The following is a 25,958-nucleotide window of genomic DNA, read 5'->3' on the forward strand; positions in this document are numbered from 1 at the left end:
CCCCCCCCAAAACCCTTTTCCCTTCCTCCTGCAGACCCCTAAGGGCTTCTCCACACTGAGGACATTTAGTCAGCAGAATGTTTGCTTTCTGCAGGTGCCACAGAAGCCATTGGTGGTAGGACTTCATGGATATGCACCATCTCTATAGATGACAAAGCAGTCTGACGAAATTCCACCTGCCAAATGGACGTCCAACTAAAGAATGAAAATGTTGGTTCGTTGGGTGTATGTCCATTCTGCTGGGGGAATTCCACTGTGCCGATTCTACAGTATGCACAGAGCAGCAGAAAATCATTGAAAGCATTTGGACTCTGCTGCAAGCAGATTTCCGCTGGAGGAATGTCCTCAATGTGGATGGGCCCCCTTAGTCCTTCTGCAGACTCCTCTGCCCCCCCAAGACCCCTGCATCCATTTATCTTTACAATTTTCTGTCCCCCAGACCCCTTTGTCCCCTTCTGCCTTAACACTCCCCACCTGCATCATTCATCTTTACACTCCCCCCAAGACAAGACCCCTGCATCATTCATCTTCTCCCCCCAAGACAAGACCCCTGCATCATTCATCTTCTTCTCCCAAGGCAAGAACCTATATCATTCATCTTCACCCCCCCCCCCCCCCCAAGACATGACCCCCTGCATCATTCATCTACCCCAACCCAAAGCCCCTGTAGCATTCATTTCCCATGACCCCTGCAGCATTCATCTTCCGATCCCCACCCCAGGACCCCTGCAGCATTCATTTCCCCCACCCCGAATGGCCCCGCCCCGCATACTTACTTGTCCCAACATTGCTTCTCTGTGCCAGGTCCCGCACTGCTCTGGTCTCTTCTAATCAGGCCTGCTTATCGCGCCACCTGCATCAAAGGAAAAGTGCTGGGAGCTCAGCGTTCCCTCGCTCCGGCGGCACTCAGCTATTCATTTGTATCGGTGTCTTTAAAGACACCGATACATATGAATGTCGGGACAGCGGATGCCTCTTCCGGCCAGTTCTCTGAACCGGCCAGAGGTCCGGATGACTGGCAGCTGCGGTCCGGATCTTGACCGCGGTCCACCAGTTGAGTAGTGCTGCTCTAGACGCTTTCTATAGCCTGCAATGAGTGTTTGAATTCTGGATGAAGAAATTTGGATCATTTCTCATTCCATCTTTAGTTCATTTGGGTTTGATGGTTGCCGAGCATGGACAGCAGGCTTATAGGTATTATATATATACACTGCTCCAAAAAATAAAGGAACACTTAAACAACACAATGTAACTCCAAGTCAGTCACACTTCTGTGAAATCACACTGTCTACTCAGGAAACAACATTGATTGACAATCAATTTCACATGCTGTTGTACAAATGGAACAGACAACAGGTAGAAATGTATAGGCAATAAGCAAGACACCCCCAATAAAGGAGTGGTTCTGCAGGTGGTGACCACAGACCACTTCTCAGTTCCTATGCTTCCTGGCTGATGTTTTGGTCACTTTTGAATGCTGGCGGTGCTTTTACTCTAGTGGTAGCATGAGACAGAGTCTACAACCCACACAAGTGGCTCAGGTAGTGCAGCTCATCCAGGATGGCACATCAATGCAAGCTGTGGCAAGAAGATTTGCCGTGTCTGTCAGCATAGTGTCAAGAGCAAGGAGGGGCTACCAGGAGACAAGCCAGTACATCAGATCATGTGGAGGAGGCTGTAGGAGGGCAACAACCCAGCAGCAGGGCTGCTACCTCCACCTTTGGGCAAGGAGGAGCAGGAGGAGCACTGCCAGAGCCCTGCAAAATTACCTCCAGCAGGCCAAAAATGTGCATGTGTCCACTCAAACGGTCAGAAACAGGCTCCATGAGGGTGGTATGAGGGCCCGACGTCCACAGGTGGGAATTGTGCTGACAGCCCAACACCGTGCAGGACATTTAGCATTTGCCAGAGAACACAAAGATTGGCAAATTCGTTACTAACACACTGTGCTCTTTACAGATAAAAGCAGGTTCACACTGAGCACATTTGACAGACGTGACAGAGTCTGGAGACGCTGTGGAGTATGTTCTGCTGTCTGCAACATCCTCCAGCATGACCGGTTTGGCGGTGGGTCCGTAATGGTGTGGGGTGGCATTTCTTTGGGGGGGCCACACAGCCCTCCATGTGCTTGCCAGAGGTAGCTTGACTGCCATTAGGTACAGAGATGAGATCCTCAGACCCCTTGTGAGACCATATGCTGGTGCAGTTGGCCCTGGGTTCCTCCTAATGCAAGACAATGCTAGACCTCATGTGGCTGGAGTGTGTCAGCAGTTCCTGCAAGAGGAAGGCATTGATGCTATGGACTGACCCGCCCATTCCCCAGACCTGAATCCAATTGAGCACATCTGGAACATCATGTCTCGCTCCATGCCACGTTGCACCACAGGCTGTCCAGGAGTTGGGGGATGCTTTAGACCAGGTCTGGGAGGACATTCCTCAGGAGACCATGTGCCACCTCATCAGGAGCATGCCCAGGCATTGTAGGGAGGTCATACGGGCACGTGAAGGCCATACACACTACTGAGCCTCATTGTGACTTGTTTTAAGGACATTACATCAAAGTTGGATCAGCCTGTAGTGTGGTTTTCCACTTTGATTTTGAGTGTGACCATATCCAGACCTCCATGGGTTGATAAATATTATTTCCATTGATAATTTATGTGTGATTTTGTTGTCAGCACATTCAACTATGTAAAGATGAAAGTATTTAATAGGATTAGTTCATTCATTCAGATCTACGATGTGTTATTTTAGTGTTCCCTTTATTTTTTTGAGCAGTGTATACATACACACATACATACAGCCATCACACCACAGATTTTCAGTGGTATTCAGCTCTGCGGACTGGGATGGCCATTCCATAGCATTGGACTTGTTCCTCTGTATAAATGCCAGAGTAGATGTTGAGCAGTGTTTTGGGTTGTTGTCTTGTTGAAATATCCACCCCCGGAGTAATTTCAACGTTGACAGATTCCTCTACATTATTCTCAAGTATCTGCTGATATTGAGTGGAATCCATGCGACACTCAACTTTAACATGACTTACAGTACTGGCCCTACAGCATGATGGAATCTCCACCACATTTTAGCAGGTGTTTGTCTTGAAATGCTGTGTTCTTTTGATGCCATGCATAACACCCTTCGTTTCATCAGTCTGCAGCACCTTGTTCCAAAATGAAGCTGGCTTGGCCAAATGTGTGTTTGCATACCTGCTGATCCAAACACCCATTTATTTATAAATAAAAATCATGAAAATTGTCCGGGATGGCTAAACTTTTGCAAATGAATGTAAATGTCGGCTTCCCTGTGCTGTCATGTTCCAATGACTTTTACACATGATCCCTACAAAGTCCTTCTATTTGTGAGTTGTAATCCTGTTACCTACTTATTATGCATGTATTTAGAATTTGCACTGTAGCACAATGGCCGCCTATAAACCATTTAAGTCATAAAACATTTGTTTTTCATTTTGTCTGGGTCAGGCGTCTTCCTTCAGTCCATGACGATTCATCACAAAAACGTGATTCCTGTTTCCAGTCATGGATTATCACTTGATCATTCTCCTTGTGTTCTCCTTTTATTGTAATAGAAGATGTGAGTGACATCATTCAGCATCCAGTGGCCAAAAACTGTCTATTTGAGGAAATTGCTTTGGGGAAATAATGGAAAAAAAGTGGATGAAATGTTATTTTTTAGGTGTAGATCTCTTGAAGTTTTTGGCCAATTTTACATTGTTGTGCTAGCATTTTGTGTGATATTCTATATAGATGAAAGGCGATCTATTTTAACCCATAATTTATATTGTATATATTTTTTTACATGTTGTAGCTATTTATTCTTTATATTCAAAAACTGACCTAGGGACAGCAGTATTGGGGACATACACTGTGCATTTTAGGGTAGCTGAGATGGGAGTTAATAGACAGGAATGTCAGTAGATGTTAAGGCTAGGTTCACAATACGGAATCATAGTCCGGAAAAATTTTATTCCTGAGATTCAGAGTGCGGCTGGTGCCGACGGAATCAGTTGGCTCTTGGGTTGCGCGTACATTACTGCCCCCCATAGGCTACAGTCTACTCCAGGCGGATATTGCCAGAAGAATGAGCAAAATCGTTCTTTAGGCGGTGGAATGTCCACTGCCGAAATACCATAGCGTGCACTGTGCAGAGGAATTCCATTGACCTAAATAGGTATCTGCTGCAGCGGAATTTCCAAATGTACTTTCATGGTGGCATTACATTTGGAAATTCTGTAGTGTGAACCTAGCCTTACAGTGTTCAGGAAGTAGTAGAGTAGAGCCCTCTCAAACTGAGATTGAAGCCCCATTCACACGCTAGGTTTCCGAGAGGAACCTGGCAGGAAAATTCTGCAATGAAATTCCGTTGCAGCAGACTCCCATTGTTGTGTGTGTGTGTGTGTGTTTTTTTTTTGTTGTTAACCCTACCAGGATCAAGGGCATACAGGTACGCCCTCGCATCCTGGGACTTAAGGACCTGGTCCTGTTAACAGGGTTTAAACTAGGGATCGACCGATATTGTTTTTTTTATGGCCGATACCGATAATCGGTGGAGGTTAGGGCCGATAGCCGATAACTTATACCGATATTCCGGTATAAGTTATCGGCTATTTATCCCCCCGCGACACCGCTGCAGATCATTGATTTAAAACGGGCGCTTTAAATCAATGCACTGCAGTGGCTTTTGCGGTGCCATAGGCCGCCGCCGCCACCACCAACCGCTTCTCTCCCCCTACCTGTCAGGGTGGTCCGGGCCATCCTTCCTTCCTGTAGTGTCCGGCAGCATTCCGGGTGGAGGGTGAACCGGTCCGGGCTGTCCTCCTTCTCCAGGGGTCATCTTCTCCACTCCGGGCAGGCTCCGGCCTAGTAACGCAGCATAGACGCCGCTGCGCAGTGACGCCTGTGCGCAGCGACGCACCTGACGTCACGGCGTAGCGGTATCTATGCAGCGTACTAGGCTGGAGCCTGCCCGGAGTGGAGAAGATGACCCCCAGAGAAGGACAGCCCGGACCGGTTCACCCTCCACCCGGAATGCCGCCGGACACTACAGGAAGGATGTATGGCCCGGACCACCCCCATTACGGGTAAGTTTAATTTTTTTTATTGACTCGGAGGGTGGGGAGGGGCCCGACCGGTATAGCGGTATGGGCAAAAATCCATACCGTGGGAGAAAAAAAAAAACGGTATCCGGTTCATAACGGTATACCGCCCAGCACTACGGTGGGGGGTGCGACGCGGTGCGGTGGGTCGGGGGGGCGGTCGCGGTGCGGCGGGTCGGGGGGGGGGGGAAAACGGTCGCGGTGGGGGCGGGGCATTATCGGCTTATCGGCAAGGTAATTGCCGATACCGATAATGCCCAAAATCGTGATTATCCGCATGTTATAGCCTCCTATGGGGGCTAAAAAAAAAGTGTAAATATAAAAGTGAATTAACCCCTTCCCTATTAAAAAGTTTTTTTTAAATTACCCCTTTTTCCATTTTTAAATAAAATAATGTAATAAAGAATAAAAATAATCATATGTGGTATCGCCGCATACTTAAGTGTCCGAACTATAAAAATTTAATGTTAGTTAAACCACAGGGTCGATGGCGTACACCTTAAAAAAAATGTAATTAAAAATTAAAGTCCAAAATTTAGCATTTTTTGGTCACTTCATATACCATAAAAAAACTAATGAAAAGCAAAAAGCAATGAAAAAGTCTGATCAAAACAAAAATGGTACTAATACAAACTACAGACCACGGCCCCGTATGCTGAAAAATTAAGAAAGTTTATAGGGGTCAGAAGTAGGGATCGACCGATTATCGGTTTGGCCGATATTATCGGCCAATAATCACGATTTTGGGCATTATCGGTATCGGCAATTACCTTGCCGGTAAGCCGATAATGCACTTTTTTTTTTTAAGTAGTAAAATAAAATAAAGCCTACTTAAATTGGGTATCCTTGTAACCGTAAGGGCCTATAGAATAAGATCAGGTGTCATTTTTACTGAAAATTGCACTCTGTAGAAACGGAAGCCCCCAAAAACTTTTTCAATATAATATTTTTGGTTTTGCAGTTTTTTATTTTTTTTATTAAATGACTGATGTCATTACAAAGTACAATTAGTGGCAGAGAAAACAAGCCCTTATATGGGTCTATAGGTGCAAAATTGAAAGCGGTATGCTTTTTAGAAGAAGAGGAGGAAAAAACTAAAGTGCAAAAAAACGAAAATTAGCCTGGTCCTTAAAGGGGTACTCCCGTGGAAAACTTTTTTATTTTATTTTATTTATTTATTTTTTTAAATCAACTGGTGCCAGAAAGTTAAACAGATTTGTAAATCACTTCTATTTAAAAAGCTTAATCCTTCAAGTACTTTTTAGGGGCTGTATACTAAAGAGAAATCCAAAAAAGAAATGCGTTTCCTCTGATGTCATGACCACGGTGCGCTCTGCTAACCTCTGCTGTCCATTTTTGGAACTGTCCAGCGCAGGAGAAAATCCCAATAGCAAACATATGCGGCTCTGGACAGTTCCTGAAATGGACAGCAGAGGTCAGCAGAGAGCACTGTGGTCATGACATCAGAGGATATACATTTCTTTTTTTGATTTCTCTTTAGTATATAACCCCTAAAAAGTACTTGAAGGATTAAAATTTATTAATAGAAGTGATTTACAAATCTGTTTAACTTTCTGGCACCAGTTGATTTAATAAAAATAAATAAATAAATTTTCCACGGGAGTACCCCTTTTGAAGGTCAAAATGGGCTTGGTCCTTAAAGGGGTATTCCAGGCCAAAACTTTTTTTATATATATCAACTGGCTCCGGAAAGTTAAACAGATTTGTAAATTACTTCTATTAAAAAATCTTAATCCTTCCAATAGTTTATTAGCTTCTGAAGTTGAGTTGTTGTTTTCTGTCTAACTGCTCTCTGATGACTCACGTCCCGGGAGCTGTCCAGCTCCTATGGGGATATTTTCCCATCATGCAAGGGATATTCTCCCATCATGCACAGCTCCCGAGACGTGACATCATCATTGAGCAGTTAGACAGAAAACTTCAGAAGCTAATAACTATTGGAAGGATTAAGATTTTTCAATAGAAGTAATTTACAAATCTGTTTAACTTTCCGGAGCCAGTTGAGATATATATATATATATATATAGATATAGATATAGAGATAGATAGATAGATAGATAGATAGAGATATAGATATATATATATATATATATATATATATATATATATATATATATATATATATATAAATATAAAAAGGTTTTGCCTGGAATACCCCTTTAAGGGGTTAAGTGAGATTCTGCTGCACCTTGCACACAGCAAAATTTCTGCTGTGGAAACATCAGCCACTGAAACTTTAATTCCGGGCTCTCCAGAAAGAATGTACATGTCAATTCTTTCTGCAGAATCCGCTCAGAAATGCATTGCCATTTTTGGACATGGTTGTTTTCCAAGCTGACTTGTTCAGCTGGGGGCTGCAGTATTTATTTGGACGGACATTCTGCCGTATGAATGGGTCCTGAAAGTGGAACTCCAGTGTGAGTGTTCTGCCATATCTAGGCCTCCAGCAGTACAGAAGAGGAGGGGGGGGGGCAGGTGTGATCTGTGTGTGTGTGTGTTTATAAATATACATAATACACACTCTTTATTTTCTATTTTTTAAAATATCCTGGAAAACCCCTTTTAAATTTTCCACTTTTTTGACCATGTTACAGTTTACAAACTTAAGCTGTCAAGTGAACTGCAGACAACGGGAAGTGTCAGCGTATTGTGTTTGTGTGTGCTCTAGTGGCCATTGTAAAAACGGCAATATTTAGCTTGAGTTCAAATATGGAAAAAAAGAAAATATGAAATTTACACGTGTTCCACATCAAACTTTGCATGTTTTCTGTGCAGATTTTGCTGTGGGTTCTTCTGTGTAATTACTAATTACAGATTTGTTTTCTCTGTAGTCTAGATAATGTGCAGTCTACTTCCAAGGGAAAACAGCGGAATACTGCACAATCAGTACAAAATAAGCAAAATGTTGGCAATATTGCTCATTGTCTTCTTTTAAACCTGAAAAGTGGACTGTAACCACACATAAGCAGGTGTAAAATGCACTTAAAGGAGTAGTCCAGTGGTGAACAACTTATCCCCTATCCTAAGGATAGGGGATAAGTTTGAGATCGCGGGGGGTCCGACCGCTGGCGCCCCCTGCGATCTCCTGTACGGAGCCCCGACAGCCAGCGGGAAGGGGGCGTGTCGACCTCTGCCCGAAGCGGCGGCCGACACGCCCCCTCAATACAACCCTATGGCAGAGCCGAAGCGCTGCCTTCGGCAATCTCCGGCTCTGCCATAGAGATGTATTGAGGGGGCGTGTCAGCTGCCGCTTCGTGCGGGGGTCAACACCCGCTATCTGGCCGGAGAGCCTGGCCCCCGTACAGAGAGTTCGCAGGGGGCCACAGCGGTCGGACCCCCCGCGATCTCAAACTTATCCCCTATCCTTAGGATAGGGGATACGTTTTTCACCATTGGACTACCCCTTTAAGCAAATAGATGATTGTGCAATTCTTGTGGGTGGAAAATAAAACCAAAAGGGATGGATATGACTTTCCTAAAGTCTTGCAGTAGCCTCTTAGTTAAAGGGGTATTCCAGGAAAAAACTGAATTTTTTTATATCGACTGGCTCCAGAAAGTTAAGCAGATTTGTAAATAATTTCTATTAAAAAAATCTCAATCCTTCCAGTAGGTATCAGCTGCTGAAGTTGAGTTATTTTCTGCCTGACAACAGTGCTCTCTGCGGACACCTCTGCTTGTCTCAGGAACTGTCCAGAGTAGGAGCAAATCCCCATAGCAAACCTCTAATGCTTCAGATGGTTCCTGAGACAAGCAGAGGTGTCAGCAGAGAGCACTGTTGTCAGAAAGGAAAGAACAACTCAATTTCAGCAGCTGATAACTACTGGAAGGATTTAAGATTTTTTAATTGATGTAATTTACAAATCTGGATCTACAAAAAATTGATTACTCAGTCCTCAGCTGTATCACTCAAAAAACGAATGTAGGATGGATGAATGGTTCAATTGGAAAAGAATAATGGACTTTCAGACCAAGGTAATAATATACAGTTTTAATATCAAGAAAAATCAATAAATTCAAATGAGAGCTAAAAAATCAGTCGCAGGGCCCTACGGCTGTGCGATATATGTAGCGCCAATTGGCATAAAATTCTATCACCAGTATAAGAAATAATCGGTCATATAAACAGTATGGTATAAAGTATAACAATGTGACTGTATGTCTACTAGCAATTTTGCAGTTTTTAAACCTGTAAATAGACAAAGTAGCGCAAAAAAACAAAAAACAAAAAAAAAATTGTTGCCCTTAGTGATATCAGCGTCCGTCCTGAAAAGAAAATAAGCAGTGCAAAGAAAATAGGCAGAATGAGCAATAGAAGTCCTATCACAGAAGCGAGATGATAAGTGTATATCAAATAGTTCTGTGCGGGGGAATAGTTGACTCCTATTACGGGAATGAGAGCTGGGAGCCCGGCTGAAAAGGACCTGCTGTGCCGATGTAATTCCTATAAGGAGAAGACACAGGCACTTGCGTGCCACTCACCCACTCCGCGCTGGACCCGGTACCGGTGGCTTTCTTGCTTTAGCTAAAAAAGGCAGGAGCATCGGCAAGTGCGACGGTTGTTCCTGCCGGTGCTCCTGCCAGTGCTCTTGCCTCTGTGATAGGACTTCCATTGCTCATTCTGCCTATTTTTCTTTGCACTACTTACGGTATCTTCTTTTCAGGACGGACACGGATATCACTAAGGGAAACAATCCTTTTTTGCTAGTAGACATACGGTCACATTGTTATACTTTATACCATACTGTTTATATGACCGATTGTTGTGAAATCTTTATATGCCAATATTTTTTACTTCTCGAGGCTTATACTGGTGATAGAATTTTATGCCAATTGGCGCTACATATATCGCACAGCTGTAGGGCCCTGTGGCTGTGCTTTTATTTGCTCTCATTTGAATTTAGTTATTTTTCGTGATATTAAATTGTATATTATTGATACCTTGGTCTGGAAGTCCATTATTCTTCTATTCCAATTAAACCATTCATCCATGCTACATTAGTTTTTTGAGTGATACAGCTGAGGACTGAGTAATCCATTTTTCAGTAATTCTCTTTTTGGGTGTGAGAATATCTGTTAACCTCGCGTATTTATTCTGTGAGCTACACTTATCTATACTTTAATTTACAAATCTGTTTCATTTTCTGGAGCCAGTTGATATATCAAGTTTTTTTTTCCTGGAATACCCCTTTAAGCAGGAGTCATAATTGGCTGCAATTGTGGGGACAAATCTTGGAGCTCCCATTGGAATTTAGGGAGCATAATAAGAAGAAATTGCTACATTAGTGCATATGGACATTGTGAAAGGGGGACCCCCTGCTCGACACCCCTCTATAAGCCAGTACAGAATGCTGTATATGTGTTTCAGGATGGGCATTTATTTGAATTTTACAGGGTGGGCCATTTATATGGATACACCTTAATAAAATGGGAATGGTTGGTGATATTAACTTCCTGTTTGTGGCACATTAGTATATGTGAGGGGGGGGGGAAACTTATCAAGATGGGTGGTGACCTTGGCGGCCATTTTGAAGTCGGCCATTTTGAATACAACTTTTGTTTTTTCAATAGGAAGAGGTTCATGTGACACATCAAACTTATTGGGAATTTCACAAGAAAAACAATGTTGTGTTTGGTTTTAACGTAACTTTATTCTTTCATGAGTTATTTACAAGTTTCTGACCACTTATAAAATGTGTTCAATGTGCTGCCCATTGTGTTGGATTGTCAATGCAACCCTCTTCTCCCACTCTTCACACACTGATAGCAACACCGCAGGAGAAATGCTAGCACATGCTTCCAGTATCCGTAGTTTCAGGTGCTGCACATCTCGTATCTTCACAGCATAAACAATTGCCTTCAGATGACCTCAAAGATAAAAGTCTAAGGGGGTCAGATCGGGAGACTTCGGGGGCCATTCAACTGGCCCACGACGACCAATCCACTTTCCAGGAAACTGTTCATCTAGGAATGCTCGAACCTGACACCCATAATGTGGTGGTGCACCATCTTGCTGGAAAAACTTGAGGAACGTGCCACGTCCGATCATTCCTAGATGAACAGTTTCCTGAAAAAAGGATTGGTCGTCGTGGGCCAGTTGAATGGCCCCCAAGGTCTCCCGATCTGACCCCCTTAGACTTTTATCTTTGGGGTCATCTGAAGGCAATTGTCTATGCTGTGAAGATACGAGATGTGCAGCACCTGAAACTACGGATACTGGAAGCCTGTGATAGCATTTCTCCTGCAGTGTTGCTATCTGTGTGTGAAGAGTGGGAGGAGAGGGTTGCATTGACAATCCAACACAATGGGCAGCACATTGAACACATTTTATAAGTGGTCAGAAACTTGTAAATGACTCCTGAAAGAAGAAAGTTACATTAAAACCAATAAGTTTGATGTGTCACATGACCCTCACCACCCATCTTGAAAAGTTCCCCCCTCACATATACTAATGTGCCACAAACAGGAAGTTAACATCACCAACCATTCCCATTTTATCCATATATATGGCCCACCCTGTAATTTTCCCTGCAGCAGCCACAATTTGAGAAACATGTGGTCAGAGAAAGCTACCCTAGCAAATTCAGCTTTGTGTCCAGCTTCCTGCAGGGTATGAAAGGGGTTGTCTATGATGAGATAAAAATCCTTTTACATCAAATTTATCATCTCAAAATGAGATCTGTATGTTTTATCCTATGTCTATTGGCACATTGATGCACATCAAAAGCCACCATCTATTGTCACAGCCGTTTATTCTCACTGAGCCACAGGCTACTTGCAGCTCTGGTCAGACGTTCATTTATATTGTTGCCAGAGCGCCATTTTGGCCTGGGCTTTATAGTTTTAAAATGAACAGTTGTAGCTTTAGTTAAACTCAGGTTATTAGACTGTACATAAATCTATATATTTGTTGTCTTACAGTTTTTCCCTCTTTCTTTAAGGTTGGATGGAGCACTGCACGAGATTATTATACGTTTTTGTGGTCCCCCATGCCTGAGAATTATGTACCAGATTCAACTCATAACTGCGTGCTGACTTTTCAGGGTAAGACCTCACTGTAAAAGCTTTACAATATGTTCATCCTGTAATATCTAAGCAGGTATTCCTTAGTCTTGAGGACTCTATAAATTGCATCCTAGCATGCCCCCAAGAGTGTCACCCTGAATAGTATTCAGCAAAATATTTTATTTATGTAGGTTCTGGCCCCTTATTACAGACACAAATGACTTCTGATTTACTGAGTGGCTGTGTCACCCAACCAGGGTGCCTCCAGCTGTAGCCAAACTAGTATGGAATTCCATACTAATTCCATATTAATCTGTATAACAGAGCACTGCCTGTAGGAGAATGAGGTCTGATGACATGCGCAGAGGCAGAGAAAAATGGAGCCACAGGCTGTGTGGAATCATGTGCAGAGAAGACTGCCCTGGAATCCTGCGATAGCCGCGGCACCTTTGTTTACATCACATGACCAGGTTACGCAGGGATGACGCCTGCTTGCCTGATACTGACTGGTCCATACAACTAACGCAAGAGACGGGGATCGTGACGTCGGAAAAGCTAATTGGATGAACGTCAGCGGAAGTGTTGTCATAGAAGGTTATTTAAACAACAGACAGCATTTGAGGACTCATTAGCCTCGCTACCCTTGACAAAGCTGACTCGCTCAGCGAAACGTCGGGGAGGCTATTGGTGATGGTTTTTAATACAGCGGACTCTATGGGGGTGTAAAATTAAAGGCAGTGGCACCAGCAGCTATAGGGTGCTGAATTATAAGTACTCAGTAACCAGCTTATACCTTGACCTCACGATTATCCACAAGTATAGTGGGAGCAAAATACCACTATCTATAAACCACCCATACCCTGGAGTTTTAAACAAGTGTGGGGTATATTTTAATTAATAAACCAATAAAGGTTGTATTTTAAGGGGGGTTCTAGTAAAGGGTTTTCCCTGTGCTGGATCATTACATGTAGCCGTAACATGGATTCAAAAATGCATCCAGATTGTGCTAGTGCAAACCTAGTCTAATAGAATGATAATGCACGTATGCCTTGTCCCTCCAAATAGCTGAACAGTAGTGGGGACCTGCACTGATCTTATATACTCCTGAGGTAGGCAATCGGTTTTATAAGGCTGGATAATCACTTTAACATTACTACCCTTACTACCCTTTTTATTTTTTTTTACCAGGCTAGCACACCATGAAGTCTGGCCTTGTTACACTAGCTGCACCGAAAGTCAGGCTGTGTAGGAGCACACATTTTCAGGAGGACTAATAGAGGAAATGGCACAGCACAGTTATAAGCAAATGTGCTCCAGAATAGTTTTTATTTTCACATATTTACACAGATATTTTGAGAGAGTGGATAGCTCATTTTATAGTTTGTAACATATGTTACAATTGAATTTTTTTTCTTTGAAATATATATATTTTTTATTTGATCTATAGAAGCCCCATACAAACATTGCCTTTATTTCCCCAGTAATAGGTTTTATGTTGTTGTCTGTACTTGGCTTGGGATGCCTGTATCTCCCAGGGTAATTCACCTGTCTGGTGAGCAGCTCAGCAAAGTGCTGTGTTACTATCCAATAGCAGCTGGATGCTTCCACCTGTATAAACTAGGCAGCTAGGCCGTAAACTGGGGCTTAGATGGATACACAGTGCACTCCATTTTGTTGCCAAAAAAAAAGTTTTTATGAAGTTTTGTGTAAAATGTCCATATGAGGCTTTAAATGAGCCAAGTTCTGAAAGCATGCTTTTACTATCCAGCACTAAAACGGTAGCAATCTCTTCATCTATAATGCTGTACAGTTACCAATAACATGTTGTGTGGAGTCAGATATTTTACGGATTGCTAGTCTACCATGAACTAGGCTATGTACACATCACTTCGGCGACGTTCCCACTGTGTGTTTTTTTTCCTAGCACATGTTGCAAACCAAATTATTTGTGACAAATTCCATGCAATTTGTTTTCTTTTTTTCTTTTTTTTTTACATTTTTAATTATTTTTGTGCATGGAAAAAGTGAGAAAAACTTCTGCTTTTCACATTGCGGTACCCAATCCCAGAAATTGGTGTAAATTCTAGTAGAAATCCATGGCAGCCTATAGCGAACCTAGATTTCAAAGGCAGCCAAAGGTGTGCTGCATTTATTAGGCCTATTCCATCACACTTTGATGCATTTACACCTCGGTTCATGTATACAGTGACCATATATGATTTTATATGGCAAAACCCTAAACATCCTTATTTGTTGCTGTACCCATACACCAGTATTGAGAAATAATATAAAAAATAAATAAAAAAAATCCGTATTGGCATGGTTGAGATTTAGTCTGTTTTTTTTTTTTTTTTTTTTTTTTTTTTTTTTAAACCAAAAAGAAAACCCTTTCCTACCACAGTTTTGTCTACTGTTTCAAAATGGTCTGTATTCATTGTATACATACTTTTTAAAATACTATTGAAATGCTATTGTAGTTAATGAGAACTGTATTAAACGGTGTGTGTGTGTATATGGTTTTAGCTCATACCATTTTAATACTCCTAAATGGTATGCCAACCGTATGCATCAACCATGGTGTTAATGCATCCTTAGTGTACGTTCACGCTTATAGGATCTACAGCATATTTTTTCTGCATTTTTTTTGTGCAGCTGTTTTTGCTACCCATTAACTTTAATCGGTAGCAACATTGGCTGAAAAAATATGCAGCAGATCCTGTACCTGTGAACATACCCTTAAAGCGCAAGGGTCATCAGGATTTAGTCCTAAAGCTTTGTATCGTGTGTAAAAGCTGTGTAGCACAGTATTGCAGCCATACCTTTTTGTATTCCTAATTGGCAGTTTTAGAATGGTAAAAAAAAAAACTCAAAAGCCACAAACAGTCGAAGTGTGACCAGGGGTGCGAGCGGTGTTCAGCTCATCCGCACGTGCACATTCTCTGACCATTAAAGCACTCGCTGGGAAGTCCCGTCACTAGAGGCAGGGAGAGAGCGAGCTCTCTGCCTCTCTTGGTCGGAGACTGTGCATGTGCGGAGGAGCTGTATGTGGTTGCAATGCTTTGACATTGTTCAAGAGAGGCAGGTGTCCCTGGAGCATTGCGGACCCTTTAGGGGCTAAATGCTGATGACAGTTGCACGTTAAAGGGGGTTTCCAGGGCTTTTTTAATTTTTTTTAAATTGATTACCTCTTGCTAGCCCATCAATATCTGATCAGTGGGGGGGTGCTGGCATCCACCATACCCGGCAGTCAGTCAGGGCTATGGTGCCTGCTGTGACAGCTCTGTACATTTTGTAGTGGCCGTGCTGACTCACTGCAGTTCAGCTCCATTCACATAATTTTCCGATCCACTCGCTGTGGTAAACATCTGATTGGCGGGGGGTGTCCCCAGTCAGATATTATCATTTGGATAAGCCATACAAGCTTTCAGATCCCTTTCATGGACATTCACTTCATATCCTTGCATGACTTTCATTAAGATGACTGTTTTTGGAGTCTACTAGGAGTTTGGTCTTTTTTCCTTTTTGAATGAATTGAGGGCCCAGCTGCATTTGTGAATAAAACCTGCCTTGGGCTGACAAAGCACACCAGTCATTGTGGAAGCACCATTGTGATTCTGTGAATGTGGTGTTTCTGAGATCCAGCAGGCTAAATATTCACATTCCTAAACCTGATCCTCTGTTGATAGAAAAACTGCAGTTCCCTTGTTCTGAAAAGCTGCAGTGTAAGTGTCCTGCTCCCCGGGCTTGTGCAGAAACCTTGTGATGTGAAAACGTCCAAAGGTACGCAGAAAGAAAAAATGTGCTAAAGAGCTTTACTGCATTCCAGAATAAACATTTGTGTTACTACAATCTAAAGTACCTGGTTCCTCGAGCAGCAATGTTATTTCAACTTCCACCAGTCCATCAAATTCATTGTGCCGGAGCACTCGAAATCTGTTATAGACTCTGTGCACACACGCTCCTTCCGGATGCTCTTACTCAGTCTTCAGAAGACTGTTTTATATATGTATTTATAGCAACGTTTCAGTTAATGTTGGTTGCTTAGAAATAGCATTCTAGCTAAAATAATGTTGTGAATTTGTAGACTTGGAAAGGTAGTTGGAAAGTGTTAGTTTAGGTCTATTCTGTATTTGGACCGTTTAGTGTATGGAATTGTCTCTATGGGTCTATTCACACGGCAAAACTTCCGCTTGCGGAATTCCACCTCAAATAAAAGCCCATAGACTATTATGGGATTCCACACTCCCATTTACACTTGTGAATTTCCACTTGTGGAATTCCGCAAGCGGAAATTCATAAGTGTGAATGGGAGTGCAGAATCCCATAGAAGTCTATGGGCTTTAATTTGAAGGGGAATTCTGTAAGCGGAAATTCTGCCATGTGAGTAGACCCTAAATGTAGTGTGAAGTTAGTGGAACTTAGCATGCGGCGCAGAAAGAAACAGCAAATTCCTTGGGGAATTGTCAACATAGGGGCAAATTTATAGTGTCTGTTTTCCTCGAATGTGGCATCAAATGTGGCAGATCTCACATTTCTTGTGTGTATTAGACACTGTGGCTTGTGATATCGGGGGGGGGGGGGGGGGGGGCTTGTCTCAAAGAGAAAGAGCTGTACCTTTTGTGGGAAGGGACATGGTTTAAAAGGTACAAAATGCACCAATTCTAAATTCTGTGTGTAGAAATCTCACCTCTATTGTTTTTGTCTTCAGGATACTATCTTCCAAATGATGATGGAGAATTTTACCAGTTCTGTTATGTGACCCATAAGGGAGAAATACGTGGAGCCAGCACACCCTTCCAGTTTCGCACATCGTCTCCTGTAGATGAACTGTTAACGATGGAAGATGAAGGACATTCAGACATGTTGGTGGTAACAACAAAGGCAGGTCTGCTTGAGGTATGTTTTAGGATACTTACTTATGGACATCTTACAGCTTTCAGAACAACAGTTTCTAAACAACTACCTAGATCCACTTTAATGTTATTGGCCTATGATGTCTGATATCAAAGTATTTGTTCCTTTTTAGGTATTTGGATTTATTATATTCTGCCTTTTTTTTTCAATGACACATTTGCTTTTAAGGGGAATCTGTCAGTTCTAGTTACTGCTAAGAGCAGCAGACGCTGTTGGTTAGCTCTTGGGGTATTAAAGCAAACTGTATCTTTCTTAAAGCAGATGGTGGTTGCCAAGCTTATAATTGTCTTATTATTTCTCAGCCAAGTGTCAAGGATGCAGTGCTAATGTTTAAGTGCTACGGCCTGGCATGCCTCCTTGCTCGCTCACTCTTACCTCCCAGCCTTTCCTTGTCTCATGTACAGGGCTCTGTACATTCATCACGGAGCAGTTGGGAGGTGGGGCAAAGTGAGGAGGCATGGCAGGCTGTGGCACTTGAAAAGCTTAGCCCCACCTGCTTGACAAATAAAAAGATTTTATGCTTGGAAACCACCATCAGCTCCATGAAAGGTAAAATTTGCTTGTGTACCCTAAGAGCTAACCAACAGTGTCTGGAGTTCATAGCAGCAAATACAGTTGACAGATTAACTAGGTGCTATAAACATATTAAAAGTAGGAAAATAAATAACTTTCGAATATACTTACTATCTAAGTTCTCTGCGTATTCCTTGTGAGGAGGCTGCATTGTCCAGTGGTTTTCGCTATAGCATAGTGACCTGACTCCCTGGCAGTAGATGAGTGATGTTACTCATCACTGTGGTTGCAGTGCCCTTTTATGTTTTAATATTAGATACATTTAGATAAATGCCTATATCTCCCACAACTACCTTAGGTATATGGCTAGGATCTGAATATAGGATGTTTGCAGGTAAGCAAAACCATTTCCTAACCCCATCACAACACGTCTTTCAAATGATACCCCAGCACGAAAAGGTGAAGTAAAGATTGGAAATCCAAAACCAAACGACATTTTCTATTTTAATACATCTTTGGATTTCTCATTTATGAAACAAAATAGAAAACCTCTTTTGATATTCATCAAAACAAAATACTTTCATTTCACCCTAAAGAGAACATGGATCCTATATTTTAGTTTTGAGCTCCTATATTCCATATAAACAAAAACCCAGGCCATACCCGTCGTATTTAGCTTATTAAAATTGCTTTTCTTGTAAGTGTGGATTTAGGGGGGTCTGACCACTGAGACCCCGCTGCAGTCTGCTACATTGGACACTGGCTCTGCCTGGGAATGGGGCGTGTTGCCCCCTGCACGAAGCTGCGACTGACACTCCCCATGCATGTATCTTTATGGGAGAGCCGGAGATACAGCGTTCAGAATCTCCGAATCTCCTATAGAGATACATGGAGGGGCATGTCGGCTGGCGCTTCGTGTGGGGGTCAACATGCTCCGTTCCCGGGGAGAGCTGGTGTCACAGCGGTCGGACCCCCCATGATCTAAAACTTATCCCCTACCCTTTAGACAGGGGATACATTTTTGTGCACAATAGTTCATCTTTTAATGGGTTTGTCCCACCAACAAAACTTATTTCTTATCCACAGTGTGTATGATCGCTAGGACCAACCATAATTGGGGGCCTCGAGATTGAGCAGTGGCCGGACCCCCAGAGATCATACACTAATCCCCTTGTCCTGTAGTTAGGAGAGAAATGTTCTTGGTGGTACAGCTCCTTTAATTCCAATAAAAAAAAATAAAAAAAAAAATATATATATGTACACACACACACACACACACAGAGGCCCTTTCAGTAGCCAGGCAATTTATTTTAATCTAATACTGTATATTCTATATTCCCTTACAGTGTTTAGTTGGCTAGCCCTACCTAAAGGAAGTCTTTATGATAACTGTCCTTCCTCCCTGTCTTCGTTATGATAAATCTGTAAGTAATAATAATTATCAGAAGTAATAATCAATTAATAATCTTTATAATTTCAGCTAAAAATAGAAAAGACTATGAAAGAAAAAGAGGAGTTGCTGAAGATAACTACTGTACTGGAGAAAGAGACAGCCCAGCTAAGGCAAGAGGTGGAACGACTGGAAAGTGCCCTGTCACGTGAAAGAGAGCGTTCTGACCATCTGGTCGCAGAGCGGGATGTAAGTTTGATTTGGAGATGTTATATTATATGATACTTTATCAGAAAACATATATTTCAGGTAAACATGCTCTTAGTCAGCGGATGAGTGCTATACACAAAGGCGTGCTTGTTAGAAACCTATCTTCTCTGCAGGGTTTTACCTTCTCCTAATTTAAAGATTTTGTACTGGATTAACAGGGGTATTCCAGGATTTATTTTTTTTGACTGCTACAGGGGCTGTACAGTTAGTGTAGTTCATAATATAGTGTCTGTACCTGTGTTTCATTGTGGTCTCTCAATTCTTCTGTGATTTTCGCCCCAATATTTATTTTTAACAGCATACAAAATTACTCTGTCTCAGATTTTCCTAGGTTGCAGTGCGTCAAGACATGACATCACTAGTCAGGTGTGCAAAGGGAGCCTGTCCTACTTCAATGGGTGGAGCGACCACTGGGTGGGAGAGAGATCATTTTGCAACAGCTGTAGGGACCCTGGTTAGAAAACACTGGTCTTTTGAATGGATTCAGCTCATTTGTGTTTCAGTGGGTGGGGTGGCTGATGTGTGGGAGGGAGGAAAGTGACCTTACACTTTCAAACAAGGAACTATGGGATGTGTAGTTAAGAGAACGAACTTAAACAGGAAATACTCAGCTGACAATAAGAGAGCCTCAGCATTATGGCAATCTCACAATGTAGCCATTTGGCCCAAAGATAAGCACTGATCCTTCCTAAGCATGTCCGTTATTGTCTGTCAGGTAAGTACTAAAATCACCTTATGGTGGATAACCCCTCTAACTGTATAGTACTAGATGTACATCTTGCTGTTCTGTCTTGGAAATGATTAAAAACATCTATTAGATGTTCATGTTATATGTGCCACAGGGAGCACAACCATAATGTGAGCCACCCTAGGAGGCATTATGGGTGCACGTTCACACTATGGTGGAGATTTATCACAAACTGTCCATAGGAAAAGTTGCTAAGTTGCCCCTAGCAACCAATCAGATGGCTTCTTTCATTTTACACAGGCTTTTTCAATAATGAAATAAACAATCTGGTTGCTATGGGTAACTGGGCAAGTTTTCCTCTGCACAGGTTTGGATGAATCTCCCCCTATTTGTGTACTGACTGTTATTGGCTGATTAACTACTGTTTCTTTCCTCTTGCTTATCGAACGCTAACATTTTTCACTGTACAGAGATAATAATAAAGGAGATTCAGTGTTCATTTGTTGTTTACCAACATTTGCCTTAAACAAATGAGTGCATTTGTTGGGAAATTCTCATTGAAGTCACTGAGATTTGGTTCTACACCACCACAAGGAATATTCATATTTAGTTGCTAGAAAAACCTCCTGATGTGTCCAGATCAAGGTAAAGACGTACCGTATATTCTCGAGTGTAAGCAGAGTTTTTCATAATGATTTTTCATGCTGAAAACGCCCCCCTCAGCTTATACTCAAGTGAACTCTCCGCCTGTCAATCCCTTCTCAGTGTTCTTCAACCTGCAGACCTCCAGATGTTGCAAAACTACAACTCCCAGCATGCCCGGACAGCCATCGGCCACTGCGGCCTTCGTCATCATCCAGACCCCCCCTTTAGTTTTCTACTCCTCTCCCCTCGGTGGGAAGAAAGGGTGAGCTGGTCCGGGCCATCTATGCCTCCCTGCACATGAACGTCCCTGTGCGTTGTCGTCAAGGCAACGTCACTAGTGTGGGGCAGGCCCGGAGCACGGAGAAGAGGGCCCCCCCCCCCGGTGAAAATGGACAGCCCGGAACGACTAACCCTCCCCACCGGACGGTCCCTGCAGCATAGATGGCCCGGACCAGCTAACCCTTCCTTCCCACCGAGGGGAGGTGAGTAGAAAACTAAAGGGGGGGTCTGGATGATGACGAAGGCCGCAGTGGTCTTCAACCTGCGGACCTCCAGAGGTTTCAAAACTCCAACTCCCAGCATGCCCGGACAGCCGATGGCTGTTCGGGCATGCTGGGAGTTGTAGTTTTGCAACATCTGGAGGTCCACAGGTTGAAGACCACTGATAAAGGGATTGACAGGCGGTGATGATGAAAGGGGGGTGTGATGACGGGGGTCTGGATGATGACGAAGGCTGCAGTGGTCTTCAACCTGCTGACTTCCAGAGGTTTCAAAACCACAACTCCCAGCATGCCCGGACAGGTGATGGGGGGGGGGGGGGGATGATGATGATGATGATGGGGGGTCTGGATGATGCCATGGGGGGGGGGGGGGGGGATGTATTTCCCACCCTAGGCTTATAGTTGAGTCAATAACTTTTCCTGGGTTTTTGGGGTGAAATTAGGGGCCTCAGCTTATACTCGAGTATATACGGTAATATAGAATCAATAAGGTTAAAATCTATGGATAGACCGGTATAATGTTTAGCCTCCATTCTTTTAAACCCAAATCATTCAGCTCTATTTGTTCATGGGCTTTTTGGGAGGGTGTGCTGCTTTTTCTTTGAAGCCCCCACTGGAGCTGAATGAGATGATGACAAGCTATATAGTACAAGGTGCATGAGTTGTGTGTTTACAGAGTACAGGTTAATTCTATTAACCTTCAGCCACTTTGGCTTTTATGTTGTAAAACTATTAGAAAGCTTCACGATTTTGATACCAGGCTTGGATCACAACCATTTCCAGATGTACTCCCATGGGGGGAAGGCTGCTAGCAGAAAGGCTTTCAAGCATTTACACCGATGCTCTGCTGCCTGTGGTTCTCAGGTTGCTTTGATACTACTGCTCCAAAGATGGCTTGGTAAGTTTCATATTGGCAGAAATGCTGGGAGTTGTAATAACACAACAGTAGGGGAGCTACAGGTTGTAGACCACATCAACAATGCAAAGCAAAACTTATGCTGCCCTATCTGAGAGTGGTGTATGAGGTAGAGAAGCTTAGTTATGTACAATAGATGTGTATACATTTAAAACCAGGTTTTCCAAATAAAATCCTGACAGGAATCCTAGGAGGGGCAGTGAGAATCCTTCTTACCCTGCCCACACTCGGTGATTGACAGCTTTCTGTATACACACACCGTTAAAGGAAAAGCTGTCAATCGCTGTGTGGGGGCAGGGTATACTGGACACTCACTGTTCCTCCTAGGAGTCCTATCAGGATTTACTTTCCTTTTTAGCGCTCTATTCTATATATCGCAACATTCTGGTTTTCTTCCCTCTGTCCTATTCTTTTCTCAGGTAGGGCAGTATAACAGGTTCACTCAAACAATGATAACTGAGGCAAAACTGAGCCATCCAAAACCTGTTTATACTCCATTACTACAGGATTTGTGGGGTTAACAAGAATAAAGGACAGATAAAAAGGAAGTTTAGTTGCAGTATCAGGTAGGGCTGAGCGGTATACCGGTTCATACCGAAATTTTTGTGCTGCACGATATGAATTTTAACCCATACCGCAATATCGGTTTAGCCCCTCCCCCTCGGGAATTTGCTGTCCCCAGCGCTGTTCTGCCCCCCCCCAAAATTTATTATTTGCCCAGCCCAGCACTGTCCCCATCAGAGTACTACTCACTTCACTCGCATGCGCTGCCCTCCTCGTCCTGTTTGTTGCCGCCGCCGGCGCTGACACTCTATACCAGTGGTCTCCAACCTGTGGACCTCCCGATGTTGCAAAACTGCAACTCCCAGCATTCCTGGACAGATGTTGGCTGTCCGGGCATGCTGGGAGTTGTAGTTTTGCAACATCTGGAGGTCCGCAGGTTGGAGACCACTGCTCTATACTGTGCGGTATCCCTATGCCCGGGCTGCAAAAAAAATTTACAAAATAAACTTTAACCCACCTCCCGTTGGTCTGGTACCGGCCTCACTTGTTTCCTGGGGACGGCAACGTCGGACAGCCGTCAGCCTATCACCGGCCGCAGCGATGTTCCGCTGCGGCCGGTGATAGGCTGACAGCTCTATGACATTCCCGTCCCCAGCGTAAGGCCGACGTAGGTGCGTTAAATTTTTTTTTTTTTTTACCTTTTGCAGCCCGGGCATAGGGATACCGCACAGTATAGCGTGCCAGCGCCGGCAGCTGCAACAAACAGGACGAGGAGGGCAGCGATTGCGGATGATATGTGAGTATTTACCCAGATGGGGATGTGGGCTGATAATTAATATGGGGGGGGGGGGGGGGGGGCTAGGAGATACCGTTATATACTGTGGAACTGCCAAAAGTAAAAAAAAATACCGTGATACACACATTTGGTCATACCGCCCAGCCCTAGTATCAGGTTATATTTGTAGTCTGTTACCATTGAGACACACAGGTCTGCATACAAATTGTAGACCCTGTAAACAGTAGACAATCTGTAATCAAGACTATTTGTTGTTTTCCTTTTTTTTTCTTGCTATAATGAGCAATCCGTAATATAATATTAATGGGCCTTCTGCTTTTTATAAGATGGAAACATCTGGTGCTAACCCTGTGCTTCTGCTGCCAGTGGATTATAGCCACCGTTTTAGGGCGCCAGTATTAAGCCCAGTCAGTGCTGCACCGACTGTAGACATGCCACTAGCACATCACAATATCCTTGATCATGTTTTAATAGATCTGATAAGATGTTAGGAGATTACTACTTAAGCAGTTCACTTTTATAATTGGTGCCTGGCCCCAAAGCTGGAACATTGCTTTAAAAATAAAAAGGTATCTAAATGGCTGCCACCTCTACTGCAAGTATTATTTTTTTTAAGGTTATTGCTTTTGTAGTATCAAGATCCTCCAGCATGTTGTACAGAGATGGTCACCGCTCACACCAGTCCCCGTCATCCGATTGTCCTCACAGAATGATGCCTCTCTTATCTGAGGAACAATAGTTTAACCTATGAGATAAGCTAAGACTAGCTTCATAGACATCACTGAGGTTTTCACTATGCAAATGATAAAGGCTGATTTTGTTCAGATGCTAATTTTAAAGGGGATATATTTCACAATTGTCCTTAGTTGGATTGTTAGTTGTACAATCCAGCCAGTGTATGTAATATTATATTCATTATACTACTAATAATGATAATTTGTAATGACTTATGTATATGCCAGGAGGCTTATTTATTTATTTATTTTTTATTTTTTTTTGAGTACCTTTCGTATCCCGCGAAGAAGAAAAAAATAGTTATGTTACTCAGTAACTAATCTTTGTCATGACAATTTTTATTTGTCAAGCATCTATACCTTCTTTCTGTTGCTCCCTTGGTTTGTCATTCTGTGCCTCACAGAATGACGTGTCCTCACTCTGCAGGACTCATTTTCCTCCCTGAGTCTGCTGTGCTGGATCTCTTCTTCTAATCGATGCAGGTTGCTCTGTAATCCACTCCTCTCTGTTTTCATGCTGCAGCCTGATAGGATAAGAGTAAGCACAGATGAGTGCTAGTCCCTCACTCACTCCCTGGACTCCCAGCCTGTGCTTCAGCATGGATAAAGATGATGCTGCAGCCGGACAAGATTGGGGCAGATTTATCAAAACCTGTCCAGAGGAAAAGCCCATAGCAACCAATCAGCTCGCTTCTTTCATTTTTAACAAGGCCTCTGCAAAATGAAAGAAGTGAACTGATTGGTTGCTATAGGCAACTGTGCAATTTTTTCCTTTGCACAAGTTTTGATAAATCTCCCCCTATATGTTCTGGATGGTATGGGGTGTTTTTTTTGTTTTTTTTGTTTTTTTTGCCATGATTTCTATAAAAAGATCAAAAATTTTATGGAGTTTGTTAGATGCTTTGCCAAGATGTACAACACATATACATGTTTTTTTGAATCTGACAGTGCCCATCAATCCTTTATACAAATAAAGGGGATCCTTTTTAATATGGGGAACTGAAATTTATGCAGTGTACTAGTATAGATGCTAAGACTTTATGTACATGTGTTAAATAAAAAAAACTAGGTTAGAGCCATAGTCAGTGCACATGTGTCCTGTCATGAAACTCCCATTGATTTAAAGGGGTACTCCACTCCCCAGCATTTGGAACATTTAGTTCCAAACGCCAGGAGCGGGTGTCGGGGTCGCCACGCCCCCTCGTGATGTCACACTCCACCCCCTCGTGACGTCACACGCGCCCCCTCAATGCAAATCTATGGGAGGGGGTGTAACGACCGTCATACCCCCTCCCATAGACTTGCAACGAGGGGCGGAGTGTGACGTCACAAGGGGGCGTGGTGACCCCGACGTCTGCTGCCGGCGTTCATAACTAAATGTTCCGAATGCTGGGGAGTGGAGTACCCCTTTAATTATTGACATATGTCTGGTGTCCGGCATACGTAAATCCTAAATTTTACGCAACTGATGCCACAACTGATGCAGCAAGAAGCATTCCCATGTCTGGTGCCGGTCCCGCGAGTCCAGTCATCCGGTGTCCTGAGTCGCTGGATGAATGTGAACTGTCCCTTTCAAGTGAATGGGATCAATTCTATTATCAGTTTCCCTCCTGGCACATTTTCTACAGAGCTGGAGTGAGAAGATGCTGGATGTCAGATATATGTAAAGGAGGCCTTCGTAAGCCACTTTTGAGCTGCTACAAGTTACAAGAAGTCTAGAGCGTTTTTAGGATTTTTTTTAATTTTTACAGCCCTATAAGTAACTAAAGGGAATAATACCATGCACTGATGTAGTAAATTACTTCTGACTTTTATGAGTAATTGTAAATTTATATTCCTCCAGCTGTAAAGTTCCTTGCACAAAATCATTGTGTACATTGTGCATGAAACAGTAGCATAATAATAATAAAGGTAATGGCACAACACTGCTACTGTGGGCACCATGTCAA

At 43.0% G+C, this 25,958-nt stretch overlaps 1 protein-coding gene across 4 annotated transcripts in view; it reads left to right on the forward strand.

The window, feature by feature from the left end:
- The window catches only part of TAX1BP1 (Tax1 binding protein 1), a 102,900-nt gene that overhangs the window by 23,106 nt on the left and 53,836 nt on the right, over positions 1-25,958 (forward strand). For all 4 annotated transcript variants that reach the window (XM_056519858.1, XM_056519859.1, XM_056519857.1 and 1 more), the window contains exons 3-5: positions 12,076-12,178; positions 16,848-17,035; positions 19,047-19,205. In XM_056519858.1, the coding sequence (XP_056375833.1) occupies positions 12,076-12,178; positions 16,848-17,035; positions 19,047-19,205 (450 nt within the window). The remainder of the gene's footprint in view (positions 1-12,075; positions 12,179-16,847; positions 17,036-19,046; positions 19,206-25,958) is intronic.

Source organism: Hyla sarda, chromosome 5, assembly GCF_029499605.1.
Source record: "Hyla sarda isolate aHylSar1 chromosome 5, aHylSar1.hap1, whole genome shotgun sequence".
Taxonomy (NCBI): Eukaryota; Metazoa; Chordata; class Amphibia; order Anura; family Hylidae; genus Hyla; species Hyla sarda.